Genomic DNA, 19,213 nt, shown 5'->3' on the forward strand with positions numbered 1-19,213 from the left:
TCAACACCAAAGCCCTGGAACTGTCTCATCGTTAATATGGTTATAAGTTTCACCTGTTTGTGTTTAACTTAATTTTATTGGTGTGATTCAATTTTACTTCATTAGATTCAAACTGCAGAAGTTAAAAAGAGTAGAAATATAGTTATATAAAAGCCTATGGGTGAAATTTTAACTTCATTATAAAGCGAATCAACCAACAAACACATGAAGTTGTTCACATGCTCCGACAGTCAATAATACTTTAAATTAAAGATTTTATAGAAGTGTGCCACTTGTTTGATGTTTAACAAGTTGAAATGGTGACACACACACACCCCCCCCCCCCTCCCTTAGAGCACTATAATTTGCTGATAGAAGTAAACTCGCCTAACAAAGAGGATCACGGTAATGGGAGGAGTAAACAAGGACAACAAGCCTGAAAAACACGTTTCACAAGGCGCCCAGTTCAGTCGGCTTCTCTCACTGCGGCTGGAGCGGCAGATTAAGTCTCTACTCTCCACCACCACCAGCTCCACCAGCTCCACCAGCAGCCTCACATTCCTGATTCCTGTGAGCGTCCGCTACCCCCCCGCTCCGCTCCACTCCACTCCACTCCACTCCACTCTACTCAACGCTGGTAACCATTTTACTTGTTTTTATTTGAGCCGTGAGTCAGACAGTCAGAGAGTCCGGGGACGGGGGCGAGGGATGGATGCTACCGAGGGAGACGCACCGGTGAACCCGCAGGAGAGGAGCAGCCACACGGCGTTCATAGACAATAACACTCTGTATGTGTGGGGAGGCTACCAGGTAAGAGACGTCAGGTACCTGCGCGAGGAGCCACGTCACGAGTTAAACAAGCTATTTAAAGTCTCCATTGTGGGAATTTCATGTTACTCCAAATAATCATTTAACGCTCATATTAGGAAATGAACTATGTTCTACTTATCTCAGCTGCCACTTTATTAGGTACACCTGACCTCAACCAGTGCAGTGCAATAAAAACTCTTAAGAGGTGTTGATTCAACTTTATGGTTGAATTAAATGGCATTATACTAAAGATGTGCATTTTGTTGCCCCTTTATTGATATAAGTGTGGTGGACAAAATAAAGGCACCTCAGCCTTCAAAGCAGCCATAAAATTGAACAAACACCCTTTTTAAATCAGTTTGAATTACAACTGAATATTATGTAACCTTCATGAAAATACAATTTATTACAGGGCTGTTGTATTATACTGCTTTGGTAGGTGTTTCTAATAAACTAGCAGCTGCATGTGGAGACCAATGTTAACCTAGAAAACATGCAGGAACATTCTCAAAAACAACTTGTGACCGGATCCGTCTGTGAAACCTTCACTTAAGGAACATGTTTCGACAAGAAAATGTGTCTCGCACTATATCTTGTTGCATCCTGGTTGTTGCTATAGGTACCATATCAAAAGATGCATATGAACATGAACAGTAAAGCAATATTTTGATATTTCGGGTGTCAGTTTTTAACCTGGAATCGTGCCACTCTTGCAACATCTCTGGTGTCTTTGTTCAGCAGATAAAGGCACAAGTACACTGTGTTTTCATACGTGACTTTATCTCCATGTTCCCTCACAGGTGGTCGCTCGAGAGGATGTCATGTTGCCCAGCGATGAGATATGGCTCTGCGATTTAGACAGCGGGGCATGGTAAGATAGAAATGCGGCTGTTTTTATCAGCTGAGATGAACACTGTCACCCTGACCCTGAACCTGTGGATGTAGGCCTAAGAGTGTGTGTGTTTCTTCTGATAAAATTAGTTCTTTAATGGTACAAACAAGATACGGTGACCACAGACTTGATTTAAAAACAAATAGGGTTAAAGAGAGAACGCCTTGTTTTGCAGGCTCATTCATGTGCTAACAGCTCCTGTGTTTGTTTGCTGAGACCAAAGCCACTCCCAATTTTTTATTGTTTTACATTTCCACGTGTGTTTTATATTTACAAGTGTTCAGTTCGCTCTCTCTTACCACCCTTCTTCTTTTCTGCGTGACAGGGAGCGGAGGGAAATCACAGGAGACATTCCCCCGAACTTAGAAGGCTTCTGCGGCTCCCATGTCAATGGCACACTCTACATTTTTGCGGGATGCGACCCCGTCGGATACACCAACCAGGTGAGTTACCGTGGACAACAAGTCATGTTGTGTTGTTTGTTTAAAGCAGCTGACTCCAGCTTCGCCTCGAGTGTTGTCATGACAGTGGAGTCACAGAGCTGTGTATCCGGTTTTTGCTGAAAGATAACAATATATTGTGAACATGATACATCGGGAGCGCCTGGAGGAAGTTTGATTACATTTGGCACAAATGTTCATTTTGACTCAAGGATGAACTGATTAGTTTTTTGTGGTCAAAGGTCAAGGTAAGTGTGACCTCACAAGACAACTCAAGAATTCATACAATAATTATGAACAAAATTTAACACAAATGTCTAATAGGATGACATTTTTTATTATTTTTTTTATATATATATCTCCAAAAGGTCAACTGTGTCACTGTGACATCATATTGTTCTTAACATACACTTAATACCATCTATTATCCATATCGCTTATCCTTTATGGACGCGAGCCAATCCCAGCTGACATCATGCGAGGGTGGGGACACTTAATACCTCTTCTCTACATACTGTATGAGTCCGGACAGACATGGATGTAAACTGCAACTTGACTGCATTTAGTTGTATATTTTTCTTGTACTACACAAAATGTACAAGGATATATTTAATTTATGGCTACATGGACGAGAAACAGCGTTGCAGCTTGGGAAATGGGCTAAAATCACTTTTATCCTTGTCTCAAGGGATGTTGGTATCGAATCGTCCACCACTTTGGTCCAAACTGCACAAAAACCAGTGCGTCCTGCTGCTATTAATTGCCACCAAACTGCAACTTGTCTGCACGATCATTGCTGATAACAATTCAAAGTGAATACATGAAGGACTTTGAACTATTGCAATGTCCTCTTTAGAATAAAAATGTCCCTTTTTTCTTTTTTATATTTAACCTTTATGGCTCTTGAGGTACGTGATCTCTTTTGTAGGAGACCTGGGAGGCGTAAAGAAATGAGCTTGACCCACTGAAAACAGTTATAATCTTCATAAAACATGGCTTGAATGCCTGGTATGAAGGCAGTGTTTTCAAATGGAGCTCATACCAGACTCTGTGGACACTGGAGATAATCCAGCTTGATCATCTGGCCTGATAAATGTTTGAAACATGTGAAAGCATGTGACAGACAGGAAGTTGAATGAATGAATGAATGAATGTTCTTAGTCTTCAGTGCAGTCCATCTGATGAACACATAAATTACAGTGAGTTTGTGATCCAGCATTCAGAGTAAAACACAGAGACTGGTACACACTACTTGAGCTTTTCTCTCATAGGGTTTTTATATAAAGCTTATTTGATTATATGATTCTCCATTAGATGATCTGAGGAATTTAACTCTCCTGTTTGTAGATGTTCAGTGTTGACCTCACAGGGCCGTGCTGCTCATGGAAGAAAATGACTGACACCAAGGGAACGACGCCGTCGCCACGAAACAAACACTCGTGCTGGGTACACAGAGACAGGTAAGTGTGTGTGTGTGTGTGTGTGTGTGTGTGTGTGGAAATCCTGACTCCACACCGCTCCACACAAACTGCCCATGAAGAACCAGCTGAGGCTTCCAGCAGCTGTTCACACCCTCAACATGGCCGTCTCTTCCCCCTGAAGAACTAATCATTGTGCATTTTAATTTCACATTCACAAAAGTAATTTAACAGCTAAAACATATGTTTTGGAATTTAAATAATGCTCATATTCATTTTTTTTTATTTGCTCTACAGCTTCCATAGTTTCACATGTGAATTAATGAAGGAATCCTTTTGTGTTGGTGCAGATTAATCTACTTTGGTGGATATGGATGTAAAACCATTGGGGAGGTGCGAAACACATCATCGTCAAGCTTCGTCGTGGAGGAGATGTCCTGGGTAAATAATAATGATAATGATACAGAACAACAGCAGCTGGATACAATATTACTTATTGAGTGTTTTATGAAACAGAATTGTTCTATAAATCTGAGAACAAGTATCTCTGAGCAAGACCAACCACTGTGACCAAAACGTGAGGTGATAATCATCAGTTATTATGAGATGTGATGATTTAATTTATATTGTACAACTCAAAACCATGAACGCATTAAGATTTTGATTTTTCCTTTCTTTTTTTTCTTTTGTTTTTCTTTTTGTTTAAGACAACAATTGGAGACACGTTATTCAGGTGCTGGGGCTGGAACAATGAAGTCAATGTTTTTGACACACACACTGCTACGTGGAGCATGCCAGAGACTCGAGTGAGTAAAACAAAACAAGAGTCTAATATCTATCTAATTTATCTACTTTTTTCTTTATTTTATTCCCTTGAGCTTTTACTTTCAAACAATAACAATACAGACTGACGATCTTGGACTTTTTTTTTATATGATGGCCACATGAATTTGATGACATTTACCAGATGTGTTTATGGTGTAAATGTGGTTTGACTTTGTTTGTATGTGCAGGGTCCGGCTCCTGGCCCCAGAGGCTGCCATGCCAGCGCCCTCCTGGGGAACAAAGGTTACATCTCTGGTGGTGTGGTGGGTTGAGAAGCTTATCTACACTGTAACCGTAAACACTAAATAGCCAAAAGTATGTGGACAAGTATGTAGCTTTGGTCGGGGGCTGTTTTTTGATAGTTTAACTCGGCCTTTCAGTTCCAATTAAGGGAAATCTTAATTCTGCAGCAAACTGTGACTTTTTTTTTTTCTTCCCAGACAATAGTGCGCTTCCATCTTTGTGGTAACAGTTTTGGGAGGCACTTTCCTGTTTCAACATCCCTTTCCTGTTGTGACGTGATGACAATGCCCTTGTGATCGAAGTCAGATCCTTAAAAAGTGGTTTTCTTTGAGTTTGGTGAGGGAGAACGTGACTGGCCTGCACAGAGCTCAGCTCAAACTGACTGTGAGCCAGGCCACATCCCCTAAGCTCATGTGGCTGATTTTTGAGCCGATACCTGTGGAAAGCGAGTGTCTGGACACTTTTGGCCATGTAGTGTATCTGTAAACAGGTTGCGGTCTGTTTACTATACGCACTTAAAACCTAAAATGGGAGTGTATGTGATTGTTTACAGGAGACAGCAGAGTTGGACCTGTTCTGCTTAGACCTGGAAACCTGGACCTGGACTCAATTGTAAAACTCTCTCTCTCTCACTCACTCACTCACTCACTCACTCACTCACACAATAGATAGATTTCATTTCCACAGCTTTTCTTCCTCCAGTGATTTACTGACTGCCCTCCCCCCTCTCTGTGATATATATTACACCCCACCAGTGACATCTCCTCGTCCTGTTCACCCCTGGGGCGCTCCATGCACACCATGACGCCCATATCGGATCACGCACTCTTCGTGTACGGAGGTCTCGGCATAGACGGAAACACTCTCAGTAAGTCTCCGGCTACAGCACAAGTATCGGCCTCTTTAGTTTCTATGTTTAAGACTGCGTGCCCACCCCCCACCCCCACCCCCATCTGCCCTGCAAAAATATGCACAGGGTTGAAGGACATGTCTTTTAATGCATCTCCAAGAAACAAAAGATATCGTCATCGTGAAGTGGTTTTGTTTTCCCAGAGATGTGAAAATCCTCCCTGTTTTGTTTAATCTCTACTTTATCCCTGACCTCTTCCCTCTAGACGACGCCTGGCAGTTTAACACGGTTAAAAGAGAGTGGACCAAGATGACACACCCACACAAGGACAAGCCCAGGTAGTTCATTCATGAGTGTCATAAATGTGTCTGGTCCAAAAGTAAAAAAACGATAAAATGATGCAAAGCCATGGTCGTCGTCCTCCTCCTCCTCAGGGTCTGTCACACCGCGTGCCTGGGAAACGACGACGATGTTGTTGTGTTCGGCGGAAGCAGTAACCTCTGCATCCTCATGGACTCGGTATGTGATGGGAAAGCTTCTCAGTTTTCTTTCTTTTTCAGTTACCACTTTAATGAGCAATTTTGTAAATGCCTTTTTTTGTAATGGATTTAGCAATTAACCTCTAACAGTACTTTAAATTATAGCTTTTATTTTACAAGTTTATTTTTAGTTCCATGGTGTTGCAGCATTACCCCCCCCCCTGTAGGATTCTGCAGCTTGGTGCCTTTTAAAGCCCGTTCCCTCTGTAATATTATGAATTGTATGTTTTCCTTGAGTGAACTAATTATAGACTAAAACTGTTACATAATAAAATCTTAAGTGGTTTAGGGGCTCAAAGGTTCACTTATGTGGTACTGTAATGACTTCACACATGGAACCAGCAACTGTTTACAAAGCCGTCGGTGAGGTCGGAGCAGGACACGTGTGCACACGAACATGTTCAGATGAAGGGTGTGAAAATGTTGCCGCGCTGAGAAATAATCTCAAATCAATCAAGATCCCCATAATCTGAAAAAAGACTCGGTTCCTATAGCCATGCTAGTGACATCACAACGCAAACATGCTGTGGTCTAGAGGGTGTAATATTGATGTCTAATCAATCACAGCAATCAATTCACTTATAGTCGAGATATTTAACTAAAAACAAAACGACATGATGACGTCATGGTGGCGTTAGAGGAAAGGTCAGGGCGTCACCAGGGGTCAGTAGGATTCATCCTCTGGGAATCACGTCTGTCTGTCTGTCTGCAATATTTAATGGTAATCCATCAAGTAGTTGTTGAGACATTTGGACCACAGCAGTGGATCAATAGACCCGATGGATAAATGTAATTTTTCTATCGTGATTATTGTCAATCCTCTCGTCATCAGGTGGCTGTTCTTAGGGCTCCATCACAACATCACTGCAGAGACGTGATCATCTTCCAGACCCAGCCGTACTCCCTCTTCAGGTAGGATGAACCTCACCTTCTTTTTTTTTTTTTTTTTTTTTTTTAATTTATTTCTGATCCACACGTGCAGCTGAGAATACAAAGACCAACTTGATATTGTGTTACGTGTTCAGTGGGACACTGGCTTTTGTGCTCCAAAAGCATTTCTGGTTACTGTACATCTTGTACACTGGCTACGTGTGAGATCTTGTTTGCATGTCCTCTCTCCGTTCACACATGATTAAGCAGTTTTAACAAAGTCCACAGAGACCCATTAAACACTCTCGCTCTGAGCTGCACGGCTCCCTGCTGGACCTGTGTGCCAGCTCACGTACAACAGACATGGTGTTATGTTAATGAGCTTTAACTTTATACTATGCATGGTAGGCAATAGGCTGTTTATGTGACATGGTCGGATTAAAGTTTCTCAGATGAGATTAAAATGTTGGTGGTGTTCATTTGACCCTTTGAGCACTTTCTTACCAACCAGTGGACTTTTTTTTTGTACATTTGTGTTATTCAATCAGTGAGGTTAAAGGTATCAGATGAGTTTAAAAGTTAAGGCTCTGTGGATGCTTAGCTTCGCAGATTGCACTTTTCAGGAAACCGGAAACCTCGGAGGGACGACGTGTGGCAGGAAGCTCGTAAAAAAACAAAAAAAAACAAGAGAGGTGTGTGTGGCCACGCTATCAGCTCTGTGAAGCCGTACACAGCAGAGCTTTGAGCCAAATGCTCACCAGATTTCACAGAAATCCATCCAGTAGCTGTCCACAGGAAAACCAGTCGTTAGGATTCATCCTCTGGAGAACAGGAATTGAATCACAATTGATCGAAATGATGGCACATATTTTAGTCTGGAACAAGGTGGTGGACAAACAGACGGACAGACAATACCATCCCTAAATCCACCTTAAAACACTTGAAAATAAGCAGTTTGCTTTAATGGGACCATTTTATTGTTGGTCCACTTATTGGTTGGTCCAGAACTTTGGTCCAAAGTAAAACATCTCAACCTAGTTTAATGGTTTTCCATTTATATTCAGTGAAAACAATCAGTTTACAGAGGATTAATCCTAATTTTTCACAGCAGTCTCATAAATGATATTGATGGTTAGAGCTGGATGAACCTGAAAAAACTGCCATGTGTGTAAATTGCCACACATGATCACAAAATAACTTCTGCAGTGCACTGAAATAGCACAGACTGATGAGACATCATTGTACGAGCGTCTGAATGTAGATATATTTAATGCTATTTCATTGATTTATTTATTTATGAGTTTACAGAAATTATGACTCGGCAAAAACACCTCTGAAATTAAGGACAATGAAAATATTGCAACCTACAGATAGACCAACATCCACCTGTGTGCAGCAGAGCATGTCGGATAAACAGGTCCCTGTCAGAGCAGGGTTACAGTTACTCAGTTTTTAATGACACTGAATGTGTTTTTTTAAAAGTAGTTTTGGAGCATCTGAACAAGCTGTGCGTTTTGATTTCCAATCCCTAGATTGTGTGAGGACTTCATGGGGAAAAAACCGGAGCTGTTTGGGAAGCGGCTGAACTGGCTGCCTTCGAAGCTGAGGAGCAGAGTTGATAAGCGAGTGGCCTTTTTCTCCAACACGAAGCCAATCTTCACAGCTTGAGGACGACTGTTTTTTTTTTTTTTTTTTTTTTTTTTTGTTTTTTTGTTTGTTTTTTTTTTAGAGACGTGTTTCTGAGCCAGTCAGTTACTACAAAACTGTTACATTTTTTTTGTGTCAGGAATATTTGTAATGATTTGAAAAAAAAAAACATGGTGCTAAAGTTTCATTGTTTTAACTTAAGGAAATATCGTTTGTAAATAAAGTGTTTGTCTTATTTTAAACAACAAAGCTTGATTTAGGTAAAATTTTACATTGTGTAGTGATGTTTTTGAATAAAGGTATTGGTATGTTGTATTTTTAGTTTGGTGCTTATTTCCACAATGACCAATACAGTAGAATCCAGTAAAGAAACTGTCTCAGCTTCAAAAAACTAATTAACAGGTTACATTTTATTTAATCGAATCAGCTTAAAAGGATTTAATATGAGTTTCTCTTATTCAATATATCAAACAAGCATTTTAAGGGAATTACAAGCAGTTAGTGATACAAACAGGACATTACACACTGATTTGACAAGTAACTGCATCTGTTAGTCAGTCCAAAGCTAAGGCTGCACTTGTACATAAAAAGGTAAATATTACCTGAGAAAGATAAAATTATACGTGTGAAGTATTGTAGTTAATAATTTTTTATTTCCTCTGTTTTTCTTTCTGCTTTCCTCCTAGTTTCTATAACATAAAACCTAATTTTTCAGGAACCCATAACATATCTGAAAACCAAAGCAGGACCAGGCAGGGAAGATTTTTTTTTTTTTTTTTGAACAGCTATTTTTTTTTTTTTTCATTTGCAAAAGGTAATTTCGAGAAGAGGCCTGATTGTAGGTGGTGACAGAAGATTCACAGGGTAGCTCATGCTGGAAACGGACGGCCTAATGTCTGTTTGCTTCACACAGGTCGGACGTAGTTAGCAGGGAGCATTCCCCGCTGCCCTGTGCGCTGGTTGCATCCGAACACCCACCCCTCGTCTATGGGCTCCACGTCCAGGATCACATCCCCCTCCAGGAGAGAAACCTCATCTGCCTCTGCTGCCGTGTAGCTGTACATGGCCTGGTAACGCTTCTGACACACACACATACACAGACATGTTGCATAATATGAAGAGCACACAAAGTTCAAACTGATTACTTTGCACTGAATTTCCCTAGTGGAGGCATAAACACACTCATAACAGTTGACACTCTTGACAGTTGGCAGACACTCAAACCACATTCACGCAACACACAGATGCACAGTATCACACACACACTGTGGGTATCATTAAATCCCAAGACTTGTATATGAACAAAAACTAAAAAGCTAAACTATTATCAAACATCAAACTAAATAAATACATGTAAATAATCCAATAAATGCAATATAACAAAATATAAATAAATGTAAAAGACTGAAAATGCAGTTAAGAATAAAAACATAAAATTTATATTGAAATAAAAACCCCAGCACAACACACAAATTCAGGCAACAGTGTGTTTATGTACTAGCCTTACCGCTCCACTAGGTGGTGCTACAGCAGCAGGGTGCACTTGTCCGGCTGGCTGCCTGAATCTTTCAGGGTTGGGTGGCTGCTCTTCGTAGTCTACACACACACACACACACACACACACACACACATTAAGACAGTTATACAATGGTAAATCTGGGTTATTAAGACTATGTTTTAAAATGTACCAGGATGTGTCTCACCTTGTCTGTTTTCGGGAGGAGGTGCGTCACTTCGGATTTTGCTCTTCTCAAATTCCTCATGGTACTTTATCTGCACACACATATTAAATCCACATGAAGGCGCAATACTCTGGAGCTGAACGGCCGACCCTGAAGGTCTCCCACTGTGAGCTCACCATTTTAGGAGGTGGTGCTGAGAGATGATGAGGATTTGAAGAGGCAACAGTTTTAGTAGGGAGGACATTTCTCACAGTCAAACAGCTGAAGAACCTCCTCTGCCTGTTTCAAGTTTTCATGTGAGGAGCACTTTCATTCCTCATCTTACAATAAAACTTTACAGAAAGAAAAAGATGAAAAGCACCGATAGAAATGTGTCATTCACCCTGACGAAAGCTGGTGCCAGTTTTTATTACACTCAGGACTCAGGATGCCTGATTTTATTCATTTCCTGTTTGCATTTGTTGTGGCCTTTGGTTCCAAAGAGCAGCTGTGTTTGTTGAGTGTGACTTTTGAAAATGCAAAAAGCAAAGACACACTTTTTTTTCTATTCTTGAATTGACTAACAAATAGGATTAATGTCTAAAACGTATGTGTACAGGGACCTCTCTTTTGGACTTCTATTTATCATTGAATATAAAGACATCATAAGACAAGGCTGATGAGCTTTAACATGAGAATATGTAATGAGAATATTTATCCACGATTATATTTTGGCTGGTTTTCTGTGGCATTCACTGACGTGGGAGTTTTTTCACTGTGAATTGTTACTCGTATTTTTGTCTTATAGCTTGAATGCAGCTCCATTTTTGTTTATTTTCTCTATTCTAAACAAAAGACACTGTGTTTGCTATGCTCTGGGATAATCTATGAGTCACACTTTTAAACTATAATTACTTTTCACATCTCGGTAAAGAGAAACTCCAGCAGTGACATGTTTGTGCAACATGCATTAAGTCCACCAGGGGACATAGAGACAGAGAGGATGACCCGAGCTCTCTAAAATGAAGTGAATGCTTCCAGCTTTCAGGGGATGGAAGAGGAAACTGGATGTTGATTAAGGAAAAGAAGGAGCAGCCTCCTGTGTCCTCAACAGACCTCAAGAGGCGCAAACAGAGAGAGAAATTTGTGGGAAAAAGAGTGGAGGAGAGAGAGGGACTTAAAAACAGGGAGATACAAAAAAAGGAGGGATGGGTGGAAGAAAGAAAGAAACACACAGTAAGAAAGACAGAAAGATACAAGCTGTGGAAAAATAAGTTGCTAGATTTTGGCCTTTTGACATGCAGCTTATCACCCGTCATTCCTTTCTGCAACTGCTGCTCTCATGAGAGAGAAAAGAGAAAGTTTGTGTGTTTCAGTTTGGTATGCATGTGTCTCCCAGTGTGAGTGTGTGTGTGTGTGTGTGTGTGTGTGTGTGTGTGTGTGTGTGTGTGTGTGTGTGTGTGTGTGTGTGTGTGTGTGTGTGTGTGTGTGTGTGTGTGTGTGTGTGCGCGCGCAGCAGAGAGCGGACGTTCACTTTGTGTCCACAGCTGAGAGACTTTGACCATATAGGGCAGCTGCTGCTCAGTGGACGAGGAGAAATGTCTGAAATGCGCCTGTGTGTCTCTGCAGGATCGTACTCTGACATCCTTCACTGCTGTCTGGAGCAGTTTGTTCTTTATGCTTGCCGACTGTACCAGGCTGCAAAACTACAGTCCTGCTCTTACTGTTGTACCGACTCCTTTCACATCAGTAGAAGTGCTGCTTGCAATCTGGCCCTTACAGAAAAAAAACACTCTGCTTTCCCTTTGTTTTTAAAGTGTTATTACAGTCTGATATCGACCAGATGTTTCACTGTGTTAGTTAGACTAAGGAAGAGTTTCTCTTCAGAGCAGCGGATTTGAAGTTATGATGTGAACACGCTGTCAAATGCAAAGAATCTGCACAATTACAACCAGAAATGAGAAAACATGTTTTTTGTTAGTGGGACCGCACTTACGTTACTGATCTGGTCTTGTGTCTTCTTCACTCTCTGCATCTCTGGAGTGTCGACCACCACACTGAAACCTTTCCCCTTGCTCTTTTCAAAGTCCTCCTTGTAAAGAGCCTGAAAATTTATTGAAATATATTAACAAAAAAAAAAAAAAAAAAGATGTTATTTTAGGGGAATAGTTTGGGTATTTTGGGAAATACGCTTATTCGCGTCCTTGCTGAGAGTTAGATGAGAAGATTAATACCACTCCCATGGCCGTACAACGTGTAGCTAAAGGCAGCAGCTATTTAGCTTAACTTAAATACATATAAATACTGTAAACGGGGGAAACAGGTAGCCTGGTTCTTTGCAATATCCACTTAACAGCAGATCTGCAGCTCTTTAATTAATGTTACATCCAATTAGTTAAACTAGTTTACTTGAGCTTTAGAGGTGCTGGTAGTTACCTTCGGACAGAGCCAGGCTAGCAGGTTCCCCCTCTTTTGCAGTCTTTACGCCATGCTAAGCTAAGTGGCTGCTGCCTTTAGCTCCATACTTAGCATACAGGCATGGGAGGCACAATTTGAAGGAGACGGTTTAATTATATTTGTCATGTTTCTGATTCATGCATGATTATAATCTGCATTTTAGCTGAAAATATGGAGTGATGAGCTGCATTCATTGTGTATGGATCAGGTGAATCTCGCTGTTACAAGCTGCTAAGTAAGAGTCACCTTGATGTTTCCCACTCTTTTTGCTTGTAACTCTTCAATATGAAGCCAAGTCTACTTGCAATCTCCTTGTTACAGGAGGCATGTCTGTGAATTGTGAGCAGTCAATAAAAAATGTATTTCCTATTTCTAAGACAGTTTCACTTTAATAATTTTTTAGAGGCCCGAAGAGATAAAATGATACGCTATTTCACAGGAACAAACAAAAGATTGGAAAAAAAAATCAGAAAAATAAAATATAATTTTAAGCAAAAACTGTAAATTTCTTATTTGTGGGGTCTTATTTTACAGGTTGGCAACAACCGCACTTGGAGGCTGCTTTGATCAGTCAGTCAGCAACCAAAAAATCCGACACAACCTGAATGCAGCATCAGATGAAAAACACTTGAGAAGGATTTAGCAAACAAGTTTAAGTGTAAAGAGAGAGATTTTTCTGGAAGCGATTGCAGACATGCAGACACATAAACAGAAACACAGTTAGAGGCTGGAAAGACATCACATAGTAAAGCTGCAACTAGAACTAAAGTTGATGGATTGATTGTTATGACTGTGGAGACGTTACAAAGGACTGAAGTTGAGGTTTAGTGTTATTAGGCTTTTTTATCTGGTCAGCGGTTTTCGAGGTGAACCAGGCGTACATTACTGATCTGGTCTTGTGTCTTCTTCACTCTCTGCATCTCTGGAGTGTCGGCCACCACGCTGAAACCTTTCCCCTTGTTCTTTTCAAAGTCCTCCTTATAGAGCGCCTGTAAATTTGTAATTCATCAGGATTCAGGAAACTTTATTGTTCAATTTAAAATTAGACAAAGGGATTTAGAAAGACGCCTGAGGTTAACTTCTTAAAAAGGGACCACAACTTAGATTATAAGGTTAGATGTTGTTGGGTTGCACGCACCCTCCTGCTAAACCTGATTCACAAATACACATAAACACACTCATGCTGTCCTTTAAACAGCTGTTTGTCAAACTTCCTTGTAGGTTCATGCCTGCGGGAAACACTTGCAACATTAAACAACGCCGAAATGTTTATTTGAAAGTAAATCTGAGATCCCCACACATTGCACATACACACACACACACACACACACACACACACACACACTCATGCACACACAAGTGAGTCATGTTCTTGCTATGAGGGATATGCTGTCTCAGTGAGAGAGCTTGACTGCCGAGACTTTTATGGTTATAAACAATGAACAGGGTTGGTTGGACGAGATGAGAGGAAAGGACAGAGAGAGGAGGAGGAAACGGCTTTCGGTGTAAATTTGATCATGATTTTATCATAACAATCGTGCAGCATAGTGACATAGTTATGTTACATGATGGTTTCAAATGGTTTTACCCAAAAATAGACCGTTAGAGTGGTGGCGTCCAACAAAAACAGCGTAAAGGTAAAATGAGATTCATGTGAATGTTTTAAAAAGTGACTTCACTGTTTCGTGAAAATCATTTGGCTCCTGAAATACTTTTAATTCCCATTAGTAAAGAGCTCCATCTCCTTTTAGTGTCTCCATACAGAAGGGTTCTGTGCTCGCTGGATGGGTAAATGTATCAGCCGCGGTTCCCATCACATACTGTGCTGATATTTAACACATGTGGTTTTGTTTCTTTGTGTGTCCACTTAAACCTGATGACAGATTTCCAGCATCTGCCTCTCGGTTGGAACTGGGTCCCTGAGGCCTAGGTGCGTCCAAGGCGCCACGACTTGAATGCGGAAAAGTGTTCCCATTTCAATTTTGCTTGGTTGAATAGTTTGAAAAAAACCACCTCGTGCAAGCGTATAAATTCTTTTGTTACATTTGAGTTTTTTTCATGTGATTTCATTAGTCATTTTTGAATTTGCAATTTCAAATTGCACACTAAAAGCAGGTTCCTTTTCTCACAGGTTTTCTTGGAGAACAACAGTTTAGGGCCGGTACTTCTGTGCAGGCCAGGCTGCACGTATACCACACAGTTTGGACACACTTTCTTTTGACTGGTAGTGTTTGTTCAACAGTTATCATGCAGTATTCATTCTTCTCCGCAGATTTTAACTTTCTGTTCCACAAACACAGGTGATGTTGCAGAAATGCAGCCTTACCAGAACACAGACTCCTGATGACCTCAGTTTCAGAATGAAAACTTTTCTACCTTTTGCAGGGGCAGAAAGTCTTTGCCCTCTTTCCCTAAAGTAAAATTCAAACTGTAAAGGAATCTCTTTAATTTTGCGTGACATGCAGGACTCATCCCTTTGATCAGGTTAAGTTGCTGGCGTGAACAGTGCGAGTAGATTAGAGCTTAAGAACAGTGAAGGCAGCCAAGGAGGCCGAGTTGAGCCGGTGCCACATGAGAGACCAGTGTTTTTAAAAATACTGTCCACTTTGTGATCACTCAGCAGGAACATCTTCACTGTATAAAGCTCAGATTCGGTCACGGTCGCTCAGTCTCAAATCTTCACAGCAGAGTTAAACTGGCATTCTCTCTCTTTGCTATTTGGTCAAAGGGCTCATTTGATTTAATCGAAGGAATCCAATTGTCACGAGTGCAGAGCCGAGAGGTGCGTCCTCGTCTCCTGCTGTGAGACAGATAGAGAGCTGAGTGGAGGAGACAGACGATACACCGAGTCATGATGACGCAACGAGATTAGGACGACTATCTGTGGCAGTGAGAGACAGCAGAGGCTGAGCAGGGGTGATAGCAGTGACAGAGGCGAGTGATAGGACTGATCCTGGGGTCTCACCTGGCTGTTGAGCATGCTCTGTTGTTTGAGACGCAGGTTCTCGGGGGTGTCGGTCACTATGGTGAAGGAGGTTTTGGGGTAATGCCTGGAAGCAAACGCAAGAGCAACAGAAATGTTTAAATGTCTCCATCTCTTTCACATAATTACAGTGTACCACACAGTGCGGTTGTGTTCAGAAACCAACAGAAAAAAGGCGGATAAGAACTTTTTTCTTCTTTTTTTTGCTCAAATTTACCAAAATATTGTTTTCAACAGGTCAATGCTAGAAACTGAGATTAACATTATGATTTTTGGTTTTCAGACTTCCTCTAATCTTTGCTTTTCTTCTTATAAATCCTTTTTATTTCACATCTATTCAAATAAAAAAGCATAAAGGGGAGAAAAATCAATCTTTGGTTGAAACTGGGCATTGGATGAAGAGGGGCTGCTCTGTTTTATGGTGTCACAAGCTAAAAAGATTGGGAACTTTTGTGTTTACAAACCTTGAAATATATTATAATGTATTTAAACTTGATCATTTGTCACATTTCTTACCACTTTGAATCTGACAATATAATATCTCAACTATTGGTATTTTTCCTCTTCATTTTATCATCATTATTACTACTATTTTTAAGGCACATAGGAATGATCTGGCTGCTGTTGTAAGATCCAGGACCCCTGTAGAAATGCATGTAGGTTTATTCTTTTTTTTTTTTAAACCTGAGATGTGCCCTGTTTTCATTTGAACTTAACACACTTTATGTTCATTAATTTTTGTTTAGTATTTGCTAGAAAAATAGCAAAATAGCCTCCAAGTCACAAATGTGTAAAAATCTCAGGACTGAGGTCTGTTCTGGACATGGACAGACATCTAAGGTGACACTGAAGAATTGTTGGGATCACATGATTCAGTCTGTCTGTTCACACTTCCCTTTTCCGTCACCTTCGCACACTCCAGCTTCCACTGCCCATCTGTGTGTCTTGGAAATAAATATTTACTCGTGATGAAACGACCAAAACCTCCCAACAATGAAAACTTCAGCTAGAAAATTAAAAGAACTTAGGCTTTTACAGAAAAAGGACAAATAATAGATGTGATTAGATTTATAATACTGAATATTTTAATTTTGTGGTCACAGTGTTATGATGAAACGTTACCCTCTTGGTCACTCCTGCAAGATAATTCAGAACTGCTTTCTCTTAATCGGATGCTTTCCGGTCACTTGATGTTTAATGATTTCAATAATGTGGTGGTCAGTGAGGTGTAAACACTCACATACTGCAGTAAGGCTTCTTGTCAAATCCTTTGTAGTTCGTCATGCTCAGGGCCATCTTGCATACCTCACAGCTGAAACAACCTTTGTGCCAATACTGGAGAGAAACAGAGAGCAAAGAGCCAGAGATTAAATGTGAAGAAATATTAAATGTGGTACTGAGTTCAACAAAATGATGTTCTATTGATTACAAAATAAACATCCTGGAGGCCTGTGGTGACCCATTAATCGGCCACTACAGAATTCTTTTGGTTTTGCTGATGGTTTAAATTGATGCACATGGTATCAGCTAAGAAAAAAAGACAGGACACAGTGGGAAAATCCCTGAGAGCACAGCTGCACTGAACAAGTGCCAATAAGAGACGGTTACATTGCAAAATTACAATATGGGAATGAATAATGGAAATTTAGATGTATATTAAAACCTGTGTCCTGGCAATGACTGGATCAAGGTTTGTTTTGTTGTACCCTGACTACCCCAGGAAACTGTTCTACATGATTTACTTGTTTGAGTTAATATCCAAAAATCATGTGGTCACCTGAAGGAAACATCTTAGTGCCACAAAATAAAAAAATTGAGCAATTTTGTCAGGGTTTTACTGTGAGAAATGTCTAAAATTCCTTAATCCAAATTCCACAACTTTGGCCTGTTTTAAAATGAAAGGCGTTTTGCTGTTTATGCAAAAACATAAATCATAATATAATTGTAATATCTGAATAACTATCTGTTACCCATACACCTTATTGTGCATAGAAGAAACACTTTGTAGTGTGGTTCACTGTGTGACCTTTGTGGTACATTCAATATCTGAGAGGAAATCAGACTTTCAAAACAATGGTGAGTAATCCAGCTCTGTGAAATCAGGTTATTCCGCTTTGATTGTTTCCTTAAATTGATTAAATTAACCTAGACTGCGATTTTTCTTTATCTGTTACAGATATATTATCAGATCTTGCTGTTACAGACAATAAAGACAAAAAAAAACACGCTATCTGCTATATCCTTTTTGTAACTTTTAAGGGTTTCTGACCAATGTGTGTGTTTGCGTCTCTTTTTTGTGTATATGCAGTATGTTTATATAATTTATGCGTGAACAAGCCAGACAGTTTCATATAATAGTAAAGAATCACAGAGGTGATACTGTTTCATTAAGAACAAAAACAAAAATACAACATTTTTCAATTAAATTGTAACAATAACAAGTGGTTTTGCAAAACAGTCAGTGACATGAAAGTACAAGTCAAGGAGAAAAAGACCTATACCTCTTTAGTACTGACAATATTTTAAAGCATACTGACAACTTTCAGCAAAAAATTAATCAAGTGTCATTTGATGTGAGAATTTTGCAAGACTAAAGCATAAAACTTTTTTTTTTTTTTTTTAAATCTACAAAATGTATAATAGTAATATAAAAGGCTAAATCTTTGTGTCATTTGGGAAAATATTCTGATCAGTGAATGGGGTTTGTCCTGTGTCACCTTACCTTATCAAGGCAGTTTATTTTTTCTGTGGGGTAAACTGGTTTCTTGCATCTTCCACAGGGCGGATTCATGGTGGCGTAGGGATTCCTCACAAAACAAAAAAAAAGGATAAAACGGTTTCAGAGGTGAACTACAGGCTGTGATGAGCAACTGGGACACGAACCGTCCTCTTCGCCTTCAGGCACTTCAATTAATATACAGAGGCGACCTCAAGGCGAGGAGGAGTCAAGCGTGCAGTGTGACGCATTCAAGTTCCGTCAGAAACAGTCAGATATAGGACCATTTACTTGTCGTGTTTGTGCAGAACTACCAGACTGGCGTCGAAATAGCATGTAGATAGTATTGAGGTCAAAGACCTTTAGTGGTAGTTAGGTGTTGCGTAATTGTCATGTAGAGCGCTTTGCTGTTAACTTAATTCATACTTTAAATCCTTAAAATGACCCAGAATCTAAATTTGATCGAAAGCTCTATATTGATACAGTTTCAATTTCATCCAACATTTTTCATAACTTAAGATAAAGCGTGTGAAACCACAGCAAGTGGCTGCCTGTTGTTCAGTATTGAGTTAGTATTTACACATTCCACTTTAAGTTTATGAATTACTGGGTTCTGCGGAGCACCTTGAAGTAGCATAAAATGCATTAGGGGGAATCCGTAATAACCTTAAAAGGAGACACAAATGATACCACAAAGTAAGGGAATACCAATTAAAATGCATTAAGGATTGGCTCTGTAATTAGTGTACATGGCCACGAAACTATAGTTTAGGGGGAAGTAAAAACAGCGGTTGTCTCCCCCTGAAAACCAAGACTAAGTTAATACAAACCCATTATGAAGTGTATATCTGGTCTGAAACGCCTCTGTAATAGTAACCAGGTC

At 40.1% G+C, this 19,213-nt stretch overlaps 2 protein-coding genes across 3 annotated transcripts; one reads left to right on the forward strand and one right to left on the reverse strand.

Annotated features, from left to right (window-relative positions):
• Nucleotides 1–386: 386 nt before the first annotated feature.
• On the forward strand, nucleotides 387–8,826 carry LOC130162749 (kelch domain-containing protein 1-like). The gene is made up of 13 exons (XM_056366546.1): nucleotides 387–789; nucleotides 1,590–1,660; nucleotides 2,007–2,124; nucleotides 3,469–3,581; nucleotides 3,890–3,980; nucleotides 4,247–4,345; nucleotides 4,553–4,627; nucleotides 5,161–5,219; nucleotides 5,363–5,475; nucleotides 5,723–5,795; nucleotides 5,892–5,976; nucleotides 6,829–6,908; nucleotides 8,399–8,826. Exons 1-13 carry the CDS (start codon nucleotides 388–390, stop codon nucleotides 8,532–8,534), a joined length of 1,515 nt encoding a protein of 504 aa, XP_056222521.1. The 5' UTR covers nucleotide 387; the 3' UTR covers nucleotides 8,535–8,826.
• Nucleotides 8,827–8,890: 64 nt separating this feature from the next.
• On the reverse strand, nucleotides 8,891–18,532 carry LOC130162750 (LIM and SH3 domain protein 1-like). Of its 2 annotated transcripts, XM_056366547.1 has the most exons (8): nucleotides 18,337–18,532; nucleotides 16,855–16,949; nucleotides 15,597–15,681; nucleotides 13,513–13,620; nucleotides 12,171–12,278; nucleotides 10,217–10,286; nucleotides 10,021–10,109; nucleotides 8,891–9,592 (listed from the first exon to the last, which is right to left on the reverse strand). In XM_056366547.1, exons 1-8 carry the CDS (start codon nucleotides 18,403–18,405, stop codon nucleotides 9,419–9,421), a joined length of 798 nt encoding a protein of 265 aa, XP_056222522.1. In that variant the 5' UTR covers nucleotides 18,406–18,532; the 3' UTR covers nucleotides 8,891–9,418. The 2 variants fall into 2 exon arrangements, with proteins under 2 accessions (XP_056222522.1, XP_056222523.1); XM_056366548.1 differs by lacking the exon at nucleotides 13,513–13,620.
• Between the last annotated feature and the right edge of the window lie 681 nt (nucleotides 18,533–19,213).

Source organism: Seriola aureovittata, chromosome 21, assembly GCF_021018895.1.
Source record: "Seriola aureovittata isolate HTS-2021-v1 ecotype China chromosome 21, ASM2101889v1, whole genome shotgun sequence".
NCBI classification, from domain to species: Eukaryota; Metazoa; Chordata; class Actinopteri; order Carangiformes; family Carangidae; genus Seriola; species Seriola aureovittata.

Coding starts and splice junctions, on each gene's coding strand:
- LOC130162749 (XM_056366546.1), top strand. CDS start 388: ATGGGAGGAGTAAACAAGGACAACAAGCCTGAAAAACACGTTTCACAA. Junction 3,582..3,889: donor TGCTGGGTACACAGAGACAG/GTAAGTGTGTGT, acceptor GTGTTGGTGCAG/ATTAATCTACTTTGGTGGAT. Junction 5,476..5,722: donor CATAGACGGAAACACTCTCA/GTAAGTCTCCGG, acceptor TCTTCCCTCTAG/ACGACGCCTGGCAGTTTAAC.
- LOC130162750 (XM_056366547.1), bottom strand. CDS start 18,405: ATGAATCCGCCCTGTGGAAGATGCAAGAAACCAGTTTACCCCACAGAA. Junction 13,621..15,596: donor AGAGCATGCTCAACAGCCAG/GTGAGACCCCAG, acceptor ACAAATTTACAG/GCGCTCTATAAGGAGGACTT. Junction 12,279..13,512: donor CACAAGACCAGATCAGTAAT/GTACGCCTGGTT, acceptor ATAAATTTTCAG/GCTCTTTACAAGGAGGACTT.